The sequence below is a fragment of the Anas platyrhynchos genome, chromosome 2 (genome assembly GCF_047663525.1).
Source record: "Anas platyrhynchos isolate ZD024472 breed Pekin duck chromosome 2, IASCAAS_PekinDuck_T2T, whole genome shotgun sequence".
NCBI lineage: Eukaryota > Metazoa > Chordata > Aves > Anseriformes > Anatidae > Anas > Anas platyrhynchos.
Window position 1 is genome coordinate 150,438,561 of NC_092588.1, and position 24,303 is coordinate 150,462,863.

The 24,303-nt window shown below is 37.3% G+C and overlaps 1 protein-coding gene across 2 annotated transcripts in view; it reads right to left on the reverse strand.

Moving 5' to 3' along the window:
* UBE3C (ubiquitin protein ligase E3C) overlaps positions 1–24,303 on the reverse strand; it is a 77,027-nt gene that overhangs the window by 9,991 nt on the left and 42,733 nt on the right. For both annotated transcript variants that reach the window (XM_005026016.6, XM_072033831.1), the window contains exons 17-19: positions 23,310–23,442; positions 19,296–19,543; positions 6,270–6,482 (exon numbers count right to left, since the gene is read on the reverse strand). In XM_005026016.6, the coding sequence (XP_005026073.1) occupies positions 6,270–6,482; positions 19,296–19,543; positions 23,310–23,442 (594 nt within the window). The remainder of the gene's footprint in view (positions 1–6,269; positions 6,483–19,295; positions 19,544–23,309; positions 23,443–24,303) is intronic.

Genomic DNA, 24,303 nt, shown 5'->3' on the forward strand with positions numbered 1-24,303 from the left:
TACACATAAAAAAGCCCTCAACTATACTACACCATCTCTGTGCATGGGTAGTACCGGCCGTGTTTATGTCCTACTCCCTGAAGGGTCAAGTCAAACAAAGGTGTCACTCTGGCTGACACTTTCATGCCCTGGCACCCCACAAGGCACACATTACTTTGCTTCCCTTTGAGTGAGGTCCTTCAACAAGAACCACAGCCACCCTAGGGAGTACAGGGCAGGACCCAAAGCCCCTGCCTGACCTGAGGGTATGTTCTTCCTGGTGAAATCCACAAGGAGTATTAATAAATCATGGGACTGAAGCTGTCTGATGAGATGAGACTTCTGTGTTGCTACGCTTTCTCTTCTGCTACTGCAGATAGCCAACCTGTACAGAAATCTGCCACGTCTCACCCTGCAGCTCTACTGTCATAGTTTTTACCACTGTCACTGGAAAATCAGTCAAGATTTCATTCATCTAATCATTAGAAACTTTCTCATTTCCATTTTGAGTCCAGTAGGTAAAGCTTGCTCACACCCATTGTTCTGAGTTCAGTATTGGCCTGTAGCTCATGCAGCTCCTTACCTTCCTCAGTCACACCCAGGACGTGTTACCTAAGGGCAGCAACTTCACTGAGCTTCCAAGAATCTTCTTTGCTAATCTGAGGTCAGCCAGGCTCCTGTAATCTCTTATAAAATACCCTTTTACGTACCCTAAATAAGATCAGAAAGTTCTCTCTTAGTATTTAAATTCCTCTCCTCCTCAATGTTACAGGATGAGCGCTACCAATGCTGTACCAGGTGAAGCAATTGCTGCTGACACCAACACAAGTGTAACTTGCAACCTTCTTCACAGGTCAGCAAATAGAGAGATACCACAGATAAACTTACATGTATGCTCATGTTACAATAGCAGCATCTTCACAATGGATTAAGGAAAAGCTGTATTCAACGTCTAAGAAAAGCTGCTTTCTCTCTCTACAATGTTCATGCCGGATATCTGAGACAAAGTATGTACTCTTTTTGACCACTGTTTTTAGAAAACAGAATGAAGTATAAACATGGAAACAAAAACTGCATTTTAAGTAGCAAACCAACCTTGTCTTCTGATCCTGATCCAGCAACACTTCTGCATCTCCCCTTCCTACTCTCAGCCCTGTACTGCCACAAGTAAGACCGCAGGATTCAGTTAACCGCATTTCCTGGGGTTTGGCTGGGATCTAACCATCCATTTCCAGAGTCTATCAATGTGAGGTTTATTCTACCACCATACCATTGTTTGTCAAAGTACCATCACAGTCAAAGACAAAAAGGATTTGTGTAGCTGCAGTAACTACTGTACTATGGCACAAAGCTAAGAAGGGTATTATACAGGGGACAGAAAATGGTAAAGGTTGGGTTACCAATAAAACTACAGCAAATGAAGATGCAATTCACTTTTCACTCACTTATTATGTCCATAATGGTTTAGAGAGTCTGTGGTAGAATTACCATTCAATTTTAAGTCAGGCACATCTGTCATAAGATTTCATGTTCAGAAAGGGCACAACACAACATACTCTGTCTTAAAAGACTAGCTTTTAAGATCAGCTTGCATTTTGCTTCTATACATCCAACTTTTGCCACTAGATGGTGCAAAACAGTAACACAGGTGGTACAGGATGGGAGAGAAACTTCCCAAAGCAGGAATACTTGTGTCATCACCTTACATGTATGTTCTCTTCTGTAGAGCTTAGTTAAGAAAAAGAGTAAATTTCTTTTTAATTTGTTTCATTATCAAAATCATGTATTTTAAAATTAATTAAATGATACATGTTATTTAGATCCGTACCCAGATCATTCAGACAATACCACAGATGACTGAATTCTATTCCAAACTCATGCAGCATGTCTTAGAATGAAGGAAAAGTATCAAAACGAGATACCATTTAAAACAAAAAGTCTACAAGAAAAGTTGCTTTCCATATCTTCTACTTTTTTTTTTTTTTTTTTTTTTTTTTTAAGAAGCACGGATAAAGGAATTGCATCAGATCTCTGACTGAAGCATAGATACACCTTTAAGTACTATTGAACACAATTCTTAAGCACTTAAAATTTTCTTGGGTACAAATTCAGTTACATGCATCTGCAAGCACATAGTCCTAGAAACTGCACACAGCTTATATACAGATAATAAAATATGTCTCTGGTTTCTGCATGGTCACAGTTTACATGAATAGTTCAGACAAGTTACATCCACTACTTAGAGCATTACAGTAATACAGAAATAAATAAAAAAAGAGAAAATGGTAGAAAAACGTTACTGAAGAAGAATGGATTCAGGAGATTCATCTTCTGGCTTATTGATAATTCTGTTACACAAAATTGCTTTGTAATGTGATCAGAAGCAGAAAATAGCAACTCTCTCCTGGCAGACAAACTTAATGCTTACACAGACCTGGTGGTGACTGGCTTCCCAAGCTAATGAAGAAAAAGGGAACTCTTAGAGGGTGAAGTGGGAAATACTTCAGGAAAGAACAAGGGACCTGTCAGCCAGGCATTCTGGAGTATGAAGTATTTTTGTATCTGAATATTAAGACAAATATCCCTTGCAATTTCAAAGAGCATTCTTTTAGGGAAAGTTAACTCTTACAAGCTTTTTTTTTCTTTTTGAGAATGAAATTTCTCTGTTCTTTTTGACTCCAATCTTTTAAGTATCTCCCCTGTATTTTTTCCCCATTCTGAAAATATACAGATGAAGGTTTTCTTTCTTTCTGGCATCTGCCTTCCAGATGTTGGGGCAGGAGTTCCAGGTAGGAGATTGCATTTGAATGCCTACAAATGCATTTGCCATAAGTGTTATAAATCTGCCTGAGAAGCATCAGCCTCGTCTTAAATATTTTGCTTTTGAAAGACCTCCAAAATCACTCACCTAAGCCACCGTATCTGAGTAATGAAACTTTCAGAATTATTTCAGAAGACATCAAAATTTTATCTCAAGGAAATTAAAAGCCAAAGAGCTCTCCTTTAACTAGTCAATGTATCTTCAGTAACAAATAGAATTTGCATCTGTTTAAAAAAAAAATAATAAATGTCCTGACACCTATTTCTGTATTATTTGGATTTCAAAGAAACTGCTGCTTTGTATACTAAGTGTTGCTCTGTACATTTGTATTTAAGCCCTTTATGCATAGGGTCTTCTAATCATATCAAGGCTGTTTTGATCCATGTAACCTCTAGAATCAGTGCCTGAGAAACTTTCTGAAGCACAGAATCTAATGTTTTTGAAGGAAGAGTAACAGATTTGAAACTTCCTGTCTTCCCTTGGACCAGCACCACACTCACCTTCCTCATTTGAAAAAATGAAGGGGCAGGGGTGGAAGGAGGCCCGAAATAGAGGTATTTTCTTGTTATTAACCTTACTATAAGCATTTTATAACGATTTTATCATTATCTAATCTACAAGATAGAAAGAAAAATTAAAATCAATATACATGGCTACTTGAAGGCAACTCTAACCATCGGCTGAAATTCTTTTTGAGACTTTTTACTAGCTGCCATTTTATGCAGTAGATCTAACAGCTGTAATCTAGGCTGGTATCGTGGCATTAGATGGTTCTTCATCAAAAGATAAAGCTATTTGGGTTTGGAAGGTAAGGTTGATGGCAGAGCTCCCCTAATTAGCAGGTCTAATGTGCAAATTATTAAGTACCTTTTTCAACTTCTGGTGAATGCACTTTGACAATAGTTTAATGGGATCTAAAAGCACATTACAGGATTGGAATCAATACGCTGATAATAGAATTTCTACCTCCTACTAGTGACAGAGGCAATAGAGCCCCTTCTGAATGTGTCTTTCATTGCAGATAATGCTTCTGTGCCACAACTGCTCGATGGACACTGTCAGGAGGATAGCTATTTACAATGATAGATTTATGATGCATTTATTGGGCACTAATTTATTAGACACTAAAGTGGTTGTTTAGCTGAAAACTAGAGATAATGTACACTCACCATAAGGAGTGCAAATTAAGCTCTTTTCCCAAAGTGAATTAGCCTTACCTTGACACAATTAATTAGTATGCAACGGTTACAGGAGCCAAATATCAGATTAACTGTATTTATCCATATGAGGTTTATTAAGGTATTTAAATTAAATATAAGTTACTTGTTGCATTAACACACAGAAGACAGTGAAAAGAACCAATTAGCCGCATTGAACTACACTACAATGCAGTCTCATTAAAAGACAGTTTATACTCCAAGAGAACAGTGCTCTCTCACAAAGTATAAACATCAACATAGCATCAAAATATTTAATTTATCCCACATTTCATTTAGTTACTCAGAAGTTCACAATTATATTTATCCTTCCTTTTAAAGCTAAGCCAAATAATTAAAAATCAAGTCTTCGTAATACATAGCCCTCAGAGAATTTTAACGAACACACCAGACCTCTTGGCACGAACACACTTCTTATGTTTATGTAGTAGCAGGTAGTGCAGGCAACATCTCTGTCTTGGATCTCTTTGCATGTTATTTCTGAGATATTTCTCTTTTCTGTCTGCTTCTGCCTTACTTGCTAAGGATGGTTCTAACTTGCTTGCATGGCTGATTTTTTGAGTAGACACGTAGAATGGAAACTACAACCTCTCCAGAAAATATTTATTAATTCTCATTCTTAATTAGAAACTAAATCATATTTGTGTTAACTGTGAGCAACAAGACTTTTCTCTGCCCCAGCAAGCCCTAGTTTATATGGGCAACTACCATCTCGTGTGCTTTGCAACCCAGTAACCAAACACACCTATAGCACAGAAACTGACTCCAGAGTCAGTCACTTAGAGCACACGCTACAATAAAGCACCAGCTCTGGAACTAAGATCTGACACGTCCATTTCACATGCCTTTGTTTCAAGTTTTTGACTGTTGTTCTGAAGTCCAATTCACAATTTCTCATGTAGTGATTGTAACCCAGGAAAAAAAAAAAGGCTTATGTTGTAAGTTTAACATGAAACATTACTTATATCCAGCAACTGCTGACTCTCCTCTACAGTATGATTCAGGAATCCAGAATCTAAGGAAACTATTTTAAAATCACAACGCAAGCCATGTTTCAGATCTTCCAAAATGACAGGAAACGAGTGACAGAAGAGAAAAGAAATTCTGAGCTTCATAAAGTTAAAAGTCTTGGACAGCAAACTCGCACTGATTTAAGTAGCAGAAGAAGAACTCAGGGAACAATTTGCAGGGCTAGATGCTGCATCTTGGTGGTGCTGCTGCTTCTGTGCAGGTGTGCCTGAGCCAACCCACCCTGGCCAACACACCACCTGAACGGGACTGGATACCCACTGTTAGTCTTGATTTCTTCCACGAGAAATAAGGCCTGAATCAGGATGCTGCTGCATGTCATGGTGTGGTCAGGTGTACTTTTTGACCCAATTATTAATTAAATACCATTAGCAAGTACAAGCAGGTCATGAGTACACAATTTTAACTCCTCAAAAATGAAAGATGAAGCCTGACAAAAGACTGAAGACATTATCTCTATTACCACAGAGGCATATTTTTCAAGCGCTGATGACATTAATTTTTTACTATGAGCATAAGTGAGCTTTAGCTTTCACAACAGAGCAAATAAAAGCATTAATCAAACTGCATAATGCAACTGTGCTAAAAACCTCACACTTAAGGACCTAAATAACCCATCTTTACAATTACTGAACACCCATTTTTTCCCATCTGACTCACCAGGTGGTTCAGCCCTCAAAAAAATGAAAATGGGATTATTATTTTTTTTAATATTATAATTTCAGGCCCTCTTATTTGAATAGAGTAGTAACAGCTAAAGGCAACAGCCCTTATCTCACAACAATGGGTCGCTATTATTCAAAACCATTCAGATTTCTAATTCTGACTCCAAACTCAGGCAGATCTTCTATAGTTTATGCATTATCTCATTTCTGCAATTATTTGAAATGGAATCAAAGAAATAATATAAAATAATTTGTTCAAGAAGTAATCTCAGTCAACATCAATTTTTATGTATCAATGTTAGAAAACCATCACAACAATGTATTAGTTAAATTACCAGGCCTTTATGACATCTTCAAAAGTACAGTTTTTAACTACAAGATTAGTTATTTTTTATTTCAAATAATGAGTCAGAATCCCCATGGATGCCTCACAACACACAGCACTTTCAGCAATTGCTTCTTATCAATTTCAAATTCAAAAATAAAGTAGTAGGGATATTAATGATTCGTCAGCCATACATAAAAGTAAAAAGAAAAAAAAGCTGAAGCTATTCGTACCTGGGCTTCCCCAAGATCATTGTTTACCACAGTGAAATTTAATCCAAGTTCTTCCACATCCCCTTCGTAGCTCTTGAGAAAAAGCAAGTTCTTGTACATTTCTGGATCTAATGAAGCTAAATGATGAATGTCAACATCAGCACTTGTCCCCAGTAACTTTGAGAGGAAAAAACTAGCAAACGGCAATTCCACCAGCATATTTTCATAAAGAGCCTGAAAAACAAAGCAATTAAAAGCACATTAGATTTTATTGTGGTATTTGCAAGAACTCAAAGTTATTGTGTATTTCCCAAAATTTCTTTTATAACCGCTCCTTTATTTGGTGCCTGAATAGGATCTTCTGGTATGGCAACAGCCCAGATATTGCATTCAAAAAAGCTTCAGCTGAATTTTGGAGTTGGGATTCTTTCGCGAAATACCAAGCTCCAAAATTTTACAAATTAATCATGTGGTGATTTAAAAGGTAAGGTCACAGCCTGTTGTATCATTAATCTTCTTGTCCAAAGTATCACACCAAACAGGAAGAACATCAAGTATATAGATCATTCACAAGAAAAATAAAGTTAAAAAAAAAACAAAAAACAACAACAACAATTCAGTGCATCAAAAATATCTTAAGAGTTATCATCTCCATTACATTCAACTATTTGGTTCTTCACAAGCAGTATTTTTTGATTTACGTCAATTGCTACATGTAAAACAAATACAGTCTAACCCTGAAATATAACTACGTAAAACCAGGACATTTTAAATTAATCCAAGCTATTTGTCTTGCATGTTATACAGAATCATTGCCCTGTATTTTGGTGCATGGTACATTACTCTTGTTTACTTCTAAAATTAATCAAAACTAATTAAGTAAATGAAAAAGACAGCTAAATTCTGCTTAGTGGCATCATCAAAAGAACAACCTGATTTCCAAGCCGAGAGCTTATCACTTAGGGCTGCATCATACGTCCAATTCTTCCTATGCCTGTCAAATTACTGCTGACATCAAAAATAAGCCTGAATTTCCAGTATTCATAAAAGAAAACCATGTGTTGTTTTCTTGTTTTGTTTTTTTTACTATAAACTTAAAACTTCCTCGAGTTGTCAAAAATGCAGAAACCCTGAGCAATACCACTTTCAGCTGATTTAATGTATGCAATGCATTACATTTCAATGTAACACAAACAAGTTGGCATATTTTTCACATATTCATTAACAACTTCTTGTTGATTAGAAGAAAAAGATATTTAGGAAAGCTCTCAAAGAGGTAGAGATGAAAACTTTAAAGCTACAGAGAGGAAGCATGACAACACTTAGAGAAAGTTAATGTGAATAAAGGAAAAATAAGAGACCTTCCCCTTCAAAAAAATCCCTGAAATATGCTGTCTACTCACAGCCTTTGCTATTGTCCAATCTGTTTGCTGCATCAGCACCTCTGACAATGACAATCAAATCTTCACAGTACCATTAATATCACTGCCAGGCTAATCACAAAAAGCATCATCAACACAACATCGCTGTTTGTTCTCTTTATGAGCTGTTTTGGCATTACTTAATTCCTCCATAATCTGCTGCAAACTCAAAGAAAAAGTGCAACACAATGACCAAAAAAGAAAAAAAAAAGAATAAACGTAGCTGTAATCACTCAATGATATTCCAACAAAGGCTTCAAGAAAAATATACACAATTCCTTAAACTTCTGAAAGAACATTTCTATGAGGTGAGTTAGACCTTGCAGAAAGAATTGAGAATAACGAGTTCAAAGCCAAAGGGTGCATTATATTTAGAGCTATATGATTTATTCAAGGTGTAGAAGTCGAAATCCTCATTTGTATAGTTGACTTTAAAAGCAAACTAGAGGGATAAATCATTAATTTGCAATGTATAAGGTCAGTGTTTGCTGTTCCTGCATTAGTAACAATAAAGCTATTGTAATTCCTTAAATATATCAAAGCTACCCGAATTTAAAATGGAATTCCATCTATGACTCATAAAATGTAAATGCAGAGGTGTAATTTTTTACACAAGGCAGGTTTAAGCCTTTAGAGCATTTAATATACAAGGACTAATAAATGATAGCACTAAAAACTATGATCGCATCAGCTAAATGGATTATAAATTAAATTTCCATAATGTATGCAACTGAAATACAAATGTGGACATAAATCAAGGTATTTTCTAAACACAGGTTAATTACACAAATTCAAAACCTGTCTGTTTTTTATGCAAAATAATCCACTTAGCATTTTTCAAACTGGTCTTAAGTCTCAGCCACTTGCAACACTTGATCCTAGAAGCCTATCAATAATCCCTTGTCAGGAAAAAACAGCAATAGGTATATTGAAGAAACTTGTATGTTATTTTTCAAGTGTCTGTCTTTTATGAGTGTTTATTGCTAGAAATTGTGCCAAAATGATTTGAAATAAAAAGGATTAATTATAGTAGAAGCTTTTTAATATAAGTGAGTGCAGCTGCAATGCAATTAATGCAAATTGTGACGCTATCAGGAAAATAAATGCGAACAACATCACTGGCTATTTCTGTTTGCTGCCAAATAACTTCAGTAATTTACTACATTAAGAATCAATAAAAAAATAATGCTTTTCAAATGCATCACTATTAATCTTCAGGTGGTTCCAAAGAGAACATTTATAACTTCATCTAAAAACTATATAAAGCATTTTTAAATAAACTAAATTGGGCAACTTGAAAATATCTTTAATTACTACCACCCCTCTTAGCTAAGGGAGTGCAATATTGGAAACAAATCATTTTTGGAAACAGGACAAAGAGCAGTGTTTTAATTACTATAAGAGTCAGGCTAATCTAATGAAGTTTAATAAAAAAAAATCACTAAAACTGTGGTAAATGGAATTATGACAAACTTTTTTTTTCCTCTCCCCAAAGAGGTAACTCACACCATCACAGCCCCAGCACTGTGCAGAGCTGCTGAGATGTGCCCTGTACAACTGAGTGACTGAATGAACTGAAACGTTATCTGTCAGTTGGAATCTAACTTCCCAGTCAGCATGAAGTGATCTACCTACTTGCTGCTGCCACAAGATGTGATTCCTCACATTCCTGCCATCAGGAATCAGCTGATTCACCTGGGTTTGACTGCACCTTTCCTGGTCCTTCTGCAAGTGGGCATGATGTGAAAGCTTGCTTCCTGTCAGCTCAGAGCTAGATCCAGCTCACAGAAGTGGGTGAAACCAGACCAAACAGCAGAGCATCTGTTTCAATGGCAGCACAACCACACAGCAGCCAGATGCCTACGGGCTCTACCACCCTGCTGGGTACTTCTGTCACTGCAGCGAGCCCCATGCCCCTAAAGGAGAGATTGCCCCCTTCCCTCTTTTCCTTTAGTGACCTGTTCTGGGGAGCTCTAAGCTGCCCAATTATGAGTTTCCAACCCATTCAGCTCTCTCAACTGACCCTTCTGCAACATCACCATCCCAGAGGCACGAGCCCAGTGTGAGAGGCAGGCGGGGAAACACGACCACCTCTTACGGAGGTAGCCAGCTGCCGGACTGACTTAGCTCCAGCATAAAGCTGCGCCCTTATAACATACTTACCCAGCACTGCTCTCCCCACAGAAGCACTCCTTTTTTTCCCCAGCAGCCAACAAATGACACAGCTGATGGAAGAAACTGGCTTACTCATGGAGGGAGGTGACTTTGTTTGACTGTAAGTTCCTGTTCATATACTGCTTTAAGAGATCAAAGCCAGCAAGTTTAACCAACATCTATTTTGAAGCTAATCTTTTAGCAAATTTCAAGTGCTCTCACCCCTTGAAAAAGTTTTTTTTAACTCTTACAGTCATCACCTATGGGACCAGTGCCATTCTATGATGGATTCTGTGCATTCTTATTCCCAGCTTTCCTCTCTAACTAGCCCTTTTTTTGATTTCATTTTCTCTACCTTGCCATCCCATAAACTGCAGCTGACTACATAAAGGGAAAAATCCAGACAGGAAGCCATAAAGGGAACAACTACTGGTCAAATGCGACAGCAGATTTCGTTTCTAAGGGCCTGGAATATTCGCATTCCACTTTCATAAAGGTGAAACTCGCACATGGGAGCTTGTGATAAGAAGCAGAGACAAAGCTGTATTATGGGCCGCATCAAAAGAAGCGCAAATATCAGGGCAGGGAGGGGATTGTCCCCGCTCTGCTCTGCTCCTATGAGACCCCACCTGGAGCCCTGTGCTCACCTCTGGGGCCCCCAGCACCAGAAGGATGTGTACCGGTTGGAGTGGGTCCAGAGGAAGTCATGAGGATGCTCAAAGGGCTGGAGCAGCTCTGCTGTGAAGACAGACTGAGAGAGTTGAGGTTGTTTAGCCTGGAGAGAAGGCGGCTTCGGGAGACCTTACAGAAGCCTTCCAATATCAAAAGGCGGCTACACGAGAACTGGGGAAGGACTCTGTGTCACGGAGTGTGGTGACAGAACAAGAGGGAATGACTTTAAACTAAAAGAGGGTAGGTTTAAACTAGATATTTGGAAGAAACTCTTTACTGAGGGTGGTGAGGCCCTGGCCCAGGCTGCCCAGAGGAGCTGTGGCTGCCTCGTCCCTGGCAGTGCCCAAGGCCAGGCTGGATGGGGCTGGGGGCAGCCTGGGCTGCTGGGAGGGGGCCCTGCCCATGGCAGGGGGTGGGATTAGGCAGGCTTTAAGGTCCCAGCCAACCCCCAACACACTACATGATTCTACATCCATAACAAGAGCAATTGCACAAGCAACACCGTGCTCCTAGGTGACACATTCCCCGCTGCTAAAAGGCTGTGTCTGCTGAAAGGGCCAACCTGTATTTCCCAGCACTCATTTTTATTCACAGAGGCTAGGGATGCTTTTTAGGCAAAGTTATGACATCTCTAGATAGCCATTAAAATAACTTAAAAGCTTCCGAAACAAAAGGTTTTCAAATCTGCCTGTTTTTAGCAACAAATTATTTTTATATGATTTTTTTTTTTTTTTTTTTTTTATAAAATTCTATAAAACTTGTATTTTATATTTATATACTCTTCACCCCATATTTTCCCCACTTTCTCGAGATGCCTCACTGGTTTTGTTTGCCTGTTTTTGTTTAAACTAAATAGTTTAAAGAAGGTTTCTCCTGGTTAAATGGAAGAAGTACTTTTTAGTTAAAGGAACTTCATGTGCTCTCCTTCCTCTCTGTGTGGAGTCCAATACAAGACACCAGATTAAAAACCAAACAAAATAACAAAGCCTGCTGTGGTCAGTAGGTTTTGACTTCATACACAAACCCCACATTCTGCAGGCTGTTGGTTCAATTTTAAATAATAATAGCTCGTTACAATAAAGCATCTAAATAGTGCCTCGCTCAATTAAAACTGACTGCAGCATGGGCCAGCTACAAAACCCTTGATGCCATCCAGCAACACAGATCAGAACTCGGTAATCTAAACTGAAAAATACTCCATTCAAGATACCTAAACATATCCTGAATGCGTTCGTTAACCATCTGCGGTGTGGGGGAACAAGGATGGTTAAGGCAAGCAGCTTTGAGAACACAAACGTGCAGTTAGTAGCTTTATGTTATGGAAGAAAGATCTCAGCTGGAAGTACAGCTGCACGCACTACCTGGTAAGACAGGGAGAAAAATGAAATGTGCAGTCCTTGGGGCAAGTAGGACTTCGTCTTGTTTTCAACAGGAATAACATCTGACTGGGATGGTGGCTCCCAGCAGTTATGGTCTAAGCACTGCGTGGTCACAAGGTGCTGTTCAGGTATGTCCCAAAGGTTTAAGAAAGGGCTCTTCAATAGGAAAAGAACTTGCCTCTTATTTTAGAAGTGGACAAATTTCAACTAGTCATTTCAGACAGATGTGAAGACAAATTAGCATTATACAGCAGAGGTTACACAAGCATTACATGATGCTTAATAAGGTTGTTATTGTGTAAACAACTTCACAGACAAACCAACTAAATCTTCCCACGTGAGAGGCAGCTTTATTGCCTTTACTTATGCTTTCAGATCTATATTTAGTTCTCTCATTTATTATTTCAACTACATTCTTTCTTAAGAAAACTAATTAGTCATTGTTCCTACCTTCCATTAATCTTTCACAGCTCAGAACCGTATATTAAAACCTAAACAATGCTAAAGACATATCATTAGAAAGATATAGGGGTAACAGGTTGAGGCAGTAAATGACTGGGCTTAAATTCAGTTATTTCCCTAATCAGCCCCCAAGACCGTAACCCCTTCTATTTCAGTCATTTTCAACAGTTACTATTAAATAATACTTAGCACTTACTGAGTGCAATAGATCTTCAAAGCTATACAGAACCATTAATAAAAATGATAGAAAAATAGCAAAACCATTAGAACTTCCTTCTACCACATTATTTATATTCTAGATATATTTCACCTTACTCACAAACCCTTTGAGGCCACCAGGGCCTTTTCTACCCTAATGAGAAAGATAAAACTAAAAATATGTTACATGAAAATTAACATACACCTGCAGTTTAGAAGCACTTTCAAAGCCAGCGTATAGTAGTTTGAAGATAAAGTAACTTCTTATGGATAATGTGCTTTAAATTGAGCAAAATCAAATTGATATCGTTCCTAACAGCAATATGGGAAATAAAATTAATTATATCAAATGCATGTCACAGAGCAATATGGTTACTACAGGGTAGCTTTAAGTCATTTTCTCTGTTCTCTGAGCTCTACAATTGAACCATTTGTACCCTATTAGTAATGGATAATCTGGCACAGTATCTCCCCTACATGACTCTGAAAACACATATTGCAGTTCTTACTCAAATGCCTTTTCTGTTTTTAAAAAGGTAGGAGACCAAAATTCTACAGCTAGATGCATATAGTTAGGCTTCTGAGAGAGCTCTGTTCACATCCCTTGCAGCAGTGCTAACACCCTCACCTTTTAAAGCATTTTTTCAAAAGCAACTAAAGCCATGTGTAAATTGCTATTACTTTTGATTTCTCACTCACTAGGAATCTGAGGTTGGGTAAGTACAAATTCATAGAAGCCCGAGATTTGGGGTAACAAAGATTCAGATGCAAGTCAGCCTGTCAAATTTGCTGTAGTCAGTATAAATACTCAAAATTGATTACAGGCATGTGAGAAACTGACAGCAAACTCATGACTGACTCATGAACATACTACCATAAAGAAGTAGGGACATATTTCCAGAAACACTACTGGAGCATATCAAGTATGCTCCAACAGATGCATATAAAAGCACCCAAAACAGCATGCCTTGGAAATGTTGGTACTTGCACAAAACCATCACTGCATCAGACTGTTTTTTACAGGACCAGTTACCTGTAAATAAGTTTATACCATGTACACGATACAAACTGCTATCAGTATCATTTGGGAGTTTCTAAGTGGTGCAAGAAGGAAGGGTTATGGTTATAGGTACCTGGGTAACTGACAATTATCATACACTACTGAAGTTCTGTGTCTCAATTTTAAACACAATTTAATAAGAATTGAACGTAGGAGGAAGCCAAATCCTCCATATTTAAATTCTAATCTCCTGAAACACTTGCTACAATGCAACTAACCTCTGGATATGTCTCTAGGATAAATCTGTACTGTAACAGCAGCGGAACTCGTCATTTTCAAAGAGCTCAAATACAATAATTTCAGTAAGTATTCCAAGCCTAATTGATTTAAATGGACATAGGTGTTCCCAACTGTGAAAAAAGATCAGGATACCATTACCACACACTCTAGCTGTTTATTTATTCCCTGTCTAGGAACCTGATTTAGAGGCAATAAAATGCAATCAGTACACAAACCAGAAGCAGGAATCATCTGCTAATGGAACTTTTAATTGAGGAGTGACCACTGACATGAGGTAATTCTTTCCATGCAGAACTCCTTGCAGAGACCTCTATGCACTTTATCACAGTAAACAATCACTAACATATGCATTAAAGAAAATTTAAATACATTATGACCCAATAAATATCACAATCAATCAATACACACTTTTCCTTCCTGAAGATTTAGAGTTAAATACTGCATTTCGGTAGTCTTTTAGTGCTAGACATATATTTACAAGGTTAGTACCAACATAGCTATCTGTAATCAAAAGATAATCGTTATGTTAAATTAACAAGTACACAAAGGAATTGTCAGGCTGACAACAGTGCAGAAAACACACTCAGAATAGCTTAAATTGACATTCGTAAGGAAATAACTTCCAGAATGTATTAACTTTACTCTTGCAATTTTATTTCTGCACTATAAATGCATACTTAAAAGAGCAAGCAGCTTCCCATGGTAAACTCCTGTTTTGAGCATTTGAGACGATTCAGAATTTTTGGAGCCTAATGATCAGCTTGCTTTTAAGCAAAATGCTGAGTTCACAAAATCATTTGCAGGGTGACTGAAATGAATCAAACAAGAAGTTCTGTACAAATTACTTCCTTCTTTATATCATTATCACTAATTCCATACCTACATTCCTAGATACTAGTAGTATAAATTGTGGCTGCAGCACAAATCAATTAGAGTAGACTGACAATAAGCAAAGGGAAGGCGTAGACTAAAAATCAGAAAAAAAAAGAACAGGCAAACAAAAACAAACAAAACAGCTAGAAAATAAGGAAGAGTAACAGTGCAATGCCTGATGCACCATCCTACGAAGTATTTCAATCTATGATACCCAGTTCTCACTGTAGTTTTCTCGATTCTGTTTCTCCATGTACTTTTAGTTCAAAAAGGACACAAATATGTTATTGGAAACATTTGCCTGGATGTTTCAGCTCTGAACATAGATTTAAGAGTTTAGGATCTGATCTAGATCTGGCAGTGAAAAGGCTCCCATTGATTCAATCTATTTTAGACAAGGGCTCAGGATGATTAAAAACTACTTTAGTTTTTCTGCAAAATGGATACTGTAGATACCAGCATTCTCCAAATTGTACATTCTAGCCAGGAAGAATATTTTGCACAACAAATGAAATAATCACAGATCTATTCAAAGTTGAGAACTGTAACCCCTGGCACACACATACAGAAAAATAATCTAACAAATGATTAACATTCCACATTCAGGTTCCGACGTTAAATAATTTAATTTGTTTGAACTAATTTTACCCTAAGTTTTTAAGTAATTAATTTTACTAAGATACATTTTATAGCATTTTCAATTGTGTGATTGTAGCAACACATAGGTATATGCACAGAACAGTCCAATGTATCTTAAATCAGTATAGCAAGCTACAAAAAGTCAGAAATAAACAACTCTACCCTTCATCAGTATAATATCCATCAGGCCACACAACTTATTGACCTTCCATATAACATGCTAAAACTTAAAAATTCATTGTTTTTAGTCCTTCATGCTTCTTGTGCTATCACAGTTCTTTATTCAGTTCCACAAAGTAAGGACTGTGCTCAACACAACAGCAACAACCCACCACCACATTTTGTTCTTTATGCTACCTTCCCAAACATTTAAGGCAAAGGCTAAATTTCGACAATATAGTTCTAAACCTTTTCAGAAGTCCATTGTCTTTCAAGGACTACGGGTTATATTGCTTTGGAAAAGAGATTTAATATTATATTTCAAAGGTAGTGCGTATATTCGTCAGCAGCATGAACGCATCACTCACTAGTGCTCTTCAACAGAGAGGAAAACTGGAGATGGCTGGATTTACATAATCTATGGCATCGAGTGTGTTAAACAAAAATCTCTAGTGTCAGAAAGATACTTTCCTAAAGGAGCAAAGACATTCCTTGGAAAACATGTACTTGCTGGTTCTTGCAGCCATTATGTCCAAAATGAAGAAGAGGAAACCATGGAAGTGATCATTCTGATCTTTCTACCGACTTCCTTACTTATTCTTATGTAATGCTATTCATATGTAATGCTAATACATCATGAAACACAGACAATTCTTACGATGCAAATTGTAAGCTGGGACAGGAGAAAGACAATACTGTATATCAGACCGAGCGTAGGTCTGAACACACTGAAGTTCAGACTGCAATTCTGCATCTGCCACTGTTTTACTGATCACTGCTTCTATTGAAATGGTTGACCAGTGCTTCCCTCTTTCTGGATTTGCAGCAGATATTCAAAGATCAGCCAGAAGAAAATCCTTCCTTCAGATTCTCAGGTATTGTTTCCAAACTTCCCTTCTCCGGCCATGCTGCTACAAGCTTGGGCTGCCTGCCAGCAAAACTTCAGCCTTCTAGTGAGCCAAGCCCACTGCGCTGCCAGAGCTGCAGCAGTAAAGTCTGCATGAGGAAAGGTTTTTGGTGCTGACGTAACTACTGCCTGTGGAAAGGCAGCGAGCCAGACCAGGTGCTGCCCACAGCCCAGTGCTACCTAGGGTACAAACAAAAGAACTGCCATGTCCCATCCACACCCCTGGGACTCTACATGGGACAAGTCCTTGCTTTCCAGAATGGACAAGCAGATTTTGGGCCCAGAACACCTCTGCCTGAACATCCCTGACTGCCTATGACACCTTTTAGGTTCGTGAAGTCACTCCTGCCCTTTCAGCAAGGGAAACTAAAATTTCAAACCCCTCCGGTGGAGGAGGACTGCTACGTGAGGTGTGCGTGGTAAGCTGAGCTTTTACATTTAAGAAAGAGGAAATAGCTTAAAAGGCACCGATGTTAAAATAATATTTACATTACAGAGCAAAGTCATTCAAAGTTGAGAAATGTAAACTTTGCAATTGTTTGATTAGCTGTTGTTTAAGCAAACTCATTTCTTTTGATTTTTTAAGAATGGCTTCAGACAACATAGGTGATTACACGATCACGTGGCATTATCTTTACGAGACCTTTTGCTCATTCAGCAATCAGTAAAAGTTGCATGGACAGGCTCACAGTTTGTAATGTATTCAGTTCCATTTCTTCTCTAATTACAAAAATACAATCTAAGCAGTTAGTAATTCAGCAAGGGTTAAAGTAATTTTTAGATGCACCATTTTCATATGCACAATTTTTAAATATTCCAATGCTGGTCAACTCACGTAGAAGATGCCAAGCTGTTAGAAACTTGCCCATGAGAAGAAATGCCAAATTACCTGCAAGTCTATGGTACTGAAAATTAAATGCACTTGGATATTAGTATGAAGTGGTTACCAAGAGACAGAGAAATTATTGTATTTTAATGTATTTGTCTTCTGGTAACATTGAAACTTCTTGAATTTTTGGTGGCAGCACTCTTTACACACTGGTTTCCACAAATAAGAAATTGCTGTGGATGCCTGATTGCTTCCTTTGCATTTTATCTATTTTGTTTACAAAGGGGCTTTTAATAACCTATACTGCTCTCAAATAACCCTGTGCAAAGCACAAAATGGGCACATTTTTGAAAACGGGTGAGTGAGTATTCAATAACTTAACCAAGACCACAATACTGACAGGTTTTGAATCGTATGGTCGTGCCTTATCTTTCTGTTTAATTCATCAAGCTTCTACATACACCACTAAAAAGGTGTCTGTGCACCTGGGCAAGGGTAATTATTAAATAACGCTGTCAGTTCTTACCTTATGTAAACATTCTGCAAATACAAAAACAATTTATGCCTTCAAAATGTTAAATAATAGATCCTCTGATTTTAAAAAGACAAAACCAAAACTGTACTTGAAGCACTCTACAAGAGATAAAATACATTTTGAAACTTCTGTCTTTATGCTAAGATTTGAAAATCAATTACAGAAGAAAATTGTTACTTTGGCAGAGGAAACTAAAGACTCAGAACTCAGCCCTCCCCTGTTCCTAAATAAACACCAAACGTTTTTGAAGTGATGCAACTTCTCTATGATACCACAGCAGCAGTCACTTCCCTACTCCAAAAATCTATAAATACAGAAAAAACTGAAACCTTGAATATGTAAAATTGATTATAATCACAAACTTCTATTATATTAGTACTGAATTCATATTCCATTAACAGCAGGAATATTCTTCAAAGATAAATTTGTAGAAATGACTGATTTGAAATTTTCATTATATTACAAGACTGTCTGTTGTAACAGAATGCATTAACACAGAATTTGCCTACAAAGTGGCAGTTCAATCTAAATCTGGCAGCCATAAAAAACAAGGATCTGTCTCAGATTTGTCAACATCCTCTTAAACTGCTTCCAGCTAGTTTAAAATAAGGACATCTGACTGTATGTCAAATCTCTCAGCAAGTCAACAAAACGTTATGTTCCAGAATACTTAATGCAGCTAAATAAGACTATGTTTTAAATATGCTCCATTTTAGATAGCTGAATAGCCATCAATACTTTTTTTTTTTTTTTTCTGAAATGGAACTTGTATTCCAAACTTTGCTTCGAAATTCTTAGGTTTAAAAAATAGTTTCAAGGACTTGAGAAGAAAAATCCTTAATTCTTAATCTGACCATAAACAAACAAACAGAATGTAATAAATGTTTAACAGTTTATTAAAAAAAAAAATCTAATTCAAGAGGGGACTATTAGTAATTGAATGTCCATAACAGCTAAACAGCAAGCACTAAAACTTCAGAAAGACGCAATACGTATGAAAAACCAAGCAGAATTAGCAGAGCAATTTTTAAAAGGCTTATAAATATTGTAAATGCTCATAGCAAATTTTAAATGCTGCAGGAACTGTACCTCATACAACAAGAAACTGTTTGGTTCTGTAATCAATTTCAGAGATCACAAATTATGAAAATCTAACTCTAATCAAACTCCAGAAAGTCCCATATTAAAAACACCATAAACAGAGCAGTTCTATAGGCTTCAAGGAACTTAACTGTAAGTAAGAGGATAAACAGAGACAGACATACACACACTTCACTCAAATGGTAGTTAGGATACGTCAATTCCTCTACACTCCAAACTTACTGAAATGAATGAGAAGTTTGGGTAAGATCTAGAAATAATTCAGATCCAACATCTGATGGTTATTTTTCCTCGAGTCTAGAAAAATCACTATGTATGCCATCTACCCCCATCTAAAAACATTTACTGAATAATTTCAGTAGTATAATAGCTTTATATTATACAACACTTTTTTTTTTTTTTTTTTTTTTTTTTTTACCTTTCCAAGCATTCTTCCAAGAAAGTAGTAATGTCGGGCGTAAGAGTCTCCAACAAGCATCTGTGCAGCAGGGTTGGGATAAAGAAGTCCCTCATTGGTGGTTTTAAAAAATCCCTGGTTAGGGTTAAATCCCGATTTAAGCAGTTCATTCAAAAATTCTCTGAAAATTCCACCACCATCAATACCAGCTTCATCAAGACCATGTGCATTAAGCAAATGAACACGAATGCGCTTTTTTAGGTCAGGTTCTGCAGAGGAAGGAGAAAGAGAGACTCAAATGTAACTGTCTGCTTGAATTTAACTTGGATAAAAGCATATGTAAATATGGACTCAAAACATACCTACACTAATTGTATATAAAAAATTGAACTAGTAAATAGCACTGTTGGAAAAAATCTATTACTGGCTTGAATTTTGGGATATTCAGCATGTAAAGCTCATTTTGCACAAGGGGTCCTGTTGTGAGAGACCTCAAAGGATATGATTGGAAAGATGCTAGTAGAGGGAAGAAAAATCTTACGAAATATGTTAATAAGCCCAAGATTTATTTGAAAATTCTATTTATAAAACATTAATGCAAGGTTCACCTTTCTTCTGCCTGAAGGTCCATCAGTAAGCACTACATTCTCTTAAAGGGGCTGACTGTTGAGCAACACCTTAAATAATTCTCTTTGACATTCAGATAAATATTCAGCCCTTTCTTTGGGTTACTGTCCTGCCTGCTCTCTGAAATAACTGCTTGCCCCTGGAAGGAGCAACATGAGCACCAATGGCAAGGCTGGGGAGCTCGTGGTCCTTAGCCAGCAAGCATCAAGATGTTAGCTCCACTCACTTCTCTTGTGAAAATCTCGTTTTAAATTGCAGCTGCCATCTGTAATTTCTCTGATTGTGAAGTTATTTGAGGATGGGGAGGTGCCAGCAAGACAGGCAAAAGATGTGTTCTGTGGTGTTTTTTTTCCCTCCTACATCACTGAAAATTCTCTCAGAATTATTCTCACGGAAGTCCCAGAACAAGCAATGTTCAGTCCTTGAATTACACACAGACCTGGGAAAATGGTCCTTTTTGCTCACTTCACTGAAGGCTTCCAAAGACCAAAAACACAGCTTTTATCTCAAACCTTCCATTGACTACACTTGCTTCCTGGCAAAGCAACCAATACCAAAGGAGGATCAATAAAGCCTTCTACTGCTTGATTCCACATACAACAAATGCATGCGCTATGGATGGACAGCTGATGTCCACAAAAATCTGCAGCACCTTGGAGCAACAGCATCTCCCCAGAACCACCTAGTGTCTTGCCTGCACTCTCCCACTAGTGATTGCCTCTGGATCTACCAGGAATTTTCCAGTCTTTCCACAGGTTACAAACTGAGCTGGATTTTAAAAATTACCTACTAGTTCTTTGCTGAAGTGAACTGCTCTGCTGCACAGAAATTCTGCTGGCTGGAAATACAGGATAGCCATTTTTAGATATAGGCATTGCAAAAGGTTCGGAATCTCATCACCATTCACAGCAAGACAACAGAATATGACTGCACTGGCAAGAGTCTCAAGTAAACAGGCATTCCCTACCTGGAGACCTATGAGATTAGCCACTGATGTTAAAACTCTTTTATATCGAAGTGTTTTATACGTTTAAATATTGTGGGTTTTGGAGCCTGATGAAGAAAATCAATTGGCTGCTCCTCCATGTACTGAGGACCAGATTTATACCAAGAAAATTAGCCCTAAAACAAATTCACGTACCAAAACAGGTGAAAAGCTAGAGAAAGACCCCCCCCCCCAAGTTAGTGCAATCTCAGAACAAAAGATTTTAGTTTTACAACCCATACAGCCACAATGCAACTGAACCATTATCTGTGGTCCACTAGGGGCTATTAGGGAATGTCCTGAAAATTCCAGTACAGAAAAGGAAAAAAAAGGAAGAAAGAAAAAAGAAATGCTTGCACATTATTAAGCATATGACAACCAACCAAATGAGAACACAAACCCACAAGAAACAGACCAGTGTATTTCTGCTACTGCAAAATAGTTTTCTTCATGATCTCAGTTAAAGTATTATAGAGGAACAAACTTCGAACAGCTCTTTTCTCAGTGCCAACAGAGAAACTGGATGCCTCTTTGAACAATGTCCTGTGCTCCCTCCTAATCAGTTCTAGAACCTCACCTATTGCGTGATCCATCTCCCAGATTGATTTTAATCAACTCATTCTACATAGTCTTAAAATTGCATCCCTTGCAAATTTTAAGAATTTATTTTCTGTCTCCCACATGGTGCCTGACCTATTCCAGAACTAGTATTATTTGAAAAAAAATATAGTCCCAGAACGCCAGCTTTTTAAAAGTAGTCTAGCCTTCTAATGAAGTTTTGATTGATACTAAACAGCACTAGGGAATACTACATATAAATATGTATGTGCATACATACACACATGCACTAATACAGAAGTCTTCAGACTTCAGTGGCAAACTACCACTATGGCTTCTTTGTACCTGTAAACAGTAAAAATACACCCCAGGTACTGGATTCTGGTTTTGTCTTTCCTGAACTCACCAGGTTTCTAGAAGTACATTTTTTTCTCTATTTTTTCAGTCTCTCAAGGGCTGTCTGACCTTCCAGAATTCTGACTATTCTCCCTGACCTACATTACCTGTGACCATGCAATACATCCAAGCATCTAGGCTGCCTGACTGCAGATTAAATCAAGGAAACATGCATTCTAAAACTTTTCATAGTTTAGTAAGACCACATTAAATATGATGATTACTTCATAGAAAACATGTTTCTCAATTAAAGCTACCTTTATAAACAATATCTTATAAACAATAGCGTGGCTTGCCTGTCACTTGACCTTGTATCATTCAAAAGCTTCGACTGCAGCTTCTGAATTGTATTTTTATACACTTACTAGGTGGATGCGGGGATGGTGTGGGACAACATAGCAGAGCAGGCTCGATTTCTTCTGTTTTTAATTACAATTAATCTCTCTGTTTTGAAGAGACCATTTATTGAATCATACTAAACTCATTATGATGAAACTTTTCAGAACCAAGAGACTGAACTGAATGAATTGCACATGTAATTTCCGGATGATTATCCAGTGCCATCTTCCTGATTAGCCTTTAAAATTTTCCAAAAACAGAAGAATTCAATTTAAATTTAATTTAAATCTTTGATAGATTAGTCTAAAAATATCTCTTTTGTGTAGTTATAGCTTTAAACTGAGGTATTTAAATACAAAATTCTATTTAGAAATAAAATAGTACCTTTAACTGTACCAGAACAAAGGAAACTAAGAATAAAACACAATTTTATACAAACCCAGAAAGCCAATTCCTTTTCTTCCTCTTCTCTAAACTATGTAGTTCTCCAGGAGGAACTTATGTGGCATAGCAGGTGAGATTCAGACAGTAAACCTCAAGTATGTGAGGAATAATCTTTCACATGCAAAAATACCATGTAATTAACAATGACTGTATTTTGGTTGGCTCTATATACAATGGAATTTTGGCTTCCAGTGTGGCCATTCTTACACAAATTCACAACCAGGTATGATTTAAATCAACATGGTAAAATATATACTGCCACGTATTACTACTATTAAGTGGGCTGCATAGTCCTTGTATCAGCCACAGCATACCTAGCAAATCCTGTGCAGCACAGACGTTTTGCTGACACCGACAAAAAAAAGCGTATTAGATAATATCTAATTTAACTATATAGATGAATTTACAGCTGAAGATAAGTGAAAAAGAAAAGCCCCACAAAAGTAGGCCTGAACTAAGGAAAGGTGTCTTAAAGATAACAGGACTGATAGTCAAAAAGAATGTGGATTAGAATTACTTTGTGAAAACAAGGAGGTGGGTTTTTTTGTTTGTTTTAGCTTCATAAGCACTTTCATACCCAAGAGCTGACATGCTTGTTACATATTTGCTTACTTTCATTGGATGTTAATATACGGTGAGAATGATTAAATGTGTTAAAAGTTCTGATAACTTCAGTTTGAACCTACCATTTTCAGGAGAAAGTTTATCATAAGCATCTTCATAAATATAATTTCTCCTGATGGTGACGTTAATTCCATCCAAAAATGGCCCATCTCCTTGAACCTCTTGCTTATCAGCATAGATCAGTCTTTGAAAAATCTGTTAAAAAGAGCAAAGAGAGAAATCAAGTCACTGTACAGATGTAAATATTCAATAAAACACGGTTACCGACTACTGTTAGTGTCCTTTGAGTTGCTTTTGGGCGCTCACTTTAAAGTGATTTTTACGCTTTGTCACTGAGCTCCAGAAACATGACACAGAGCCATGTCCCAGTGGAGGGGAGGAGAGGGGACAGACATGCAAAAACTCTTTCATTCTAGGATACTATTCTTACTTCTTTCTACATAGAGGCCCATCTACAGACATTGTGTCATTCCAGTTTCCTGTCCCTAACTTTCAGAGTTCTGAAACGCAAAGTATTCAAAAAAAAAAGTCACAAGAGTATTTTGAACACACAGAGGCAATTCTCAGTACTAGCAAGCAATTGTTCATTTTGTATTGCTCAAGAACATTCCCAGTAGTAAGACAGAGGTGTCAGTATAAAGCAATATAGCAGGTAGCACTGCCTGAGCATCACATCTACTAAAGAAAAATAATGCCAGCTGAAGTACAAATTGAATTTCACACTGCCCCTTTGCAAGCCTCACAACAGTAACCTTTTAAGAACTCACCTGAAGAGTAACTGTAACTTTGTTTCTATACCAAGATGTAGCATGTCTTTTTTCCCCTATAAGTAATAAATAACGTTCAACACACCCCCGTTATAGTAAGTGTATGTTTACTATGTCCTCTCCTACATCTTTCCCATATTCAATAAATACTTTAGTACATTTTCTAAAAGATGTAATTTACCAATAATATAAGAATCTTTCTAGTTAAGAAATAAATAGATTTACTTTATTAAGATTCTCCACAGATGTTTCTGTGCATACACACACAAATCATGAAAGAGGAAAATCT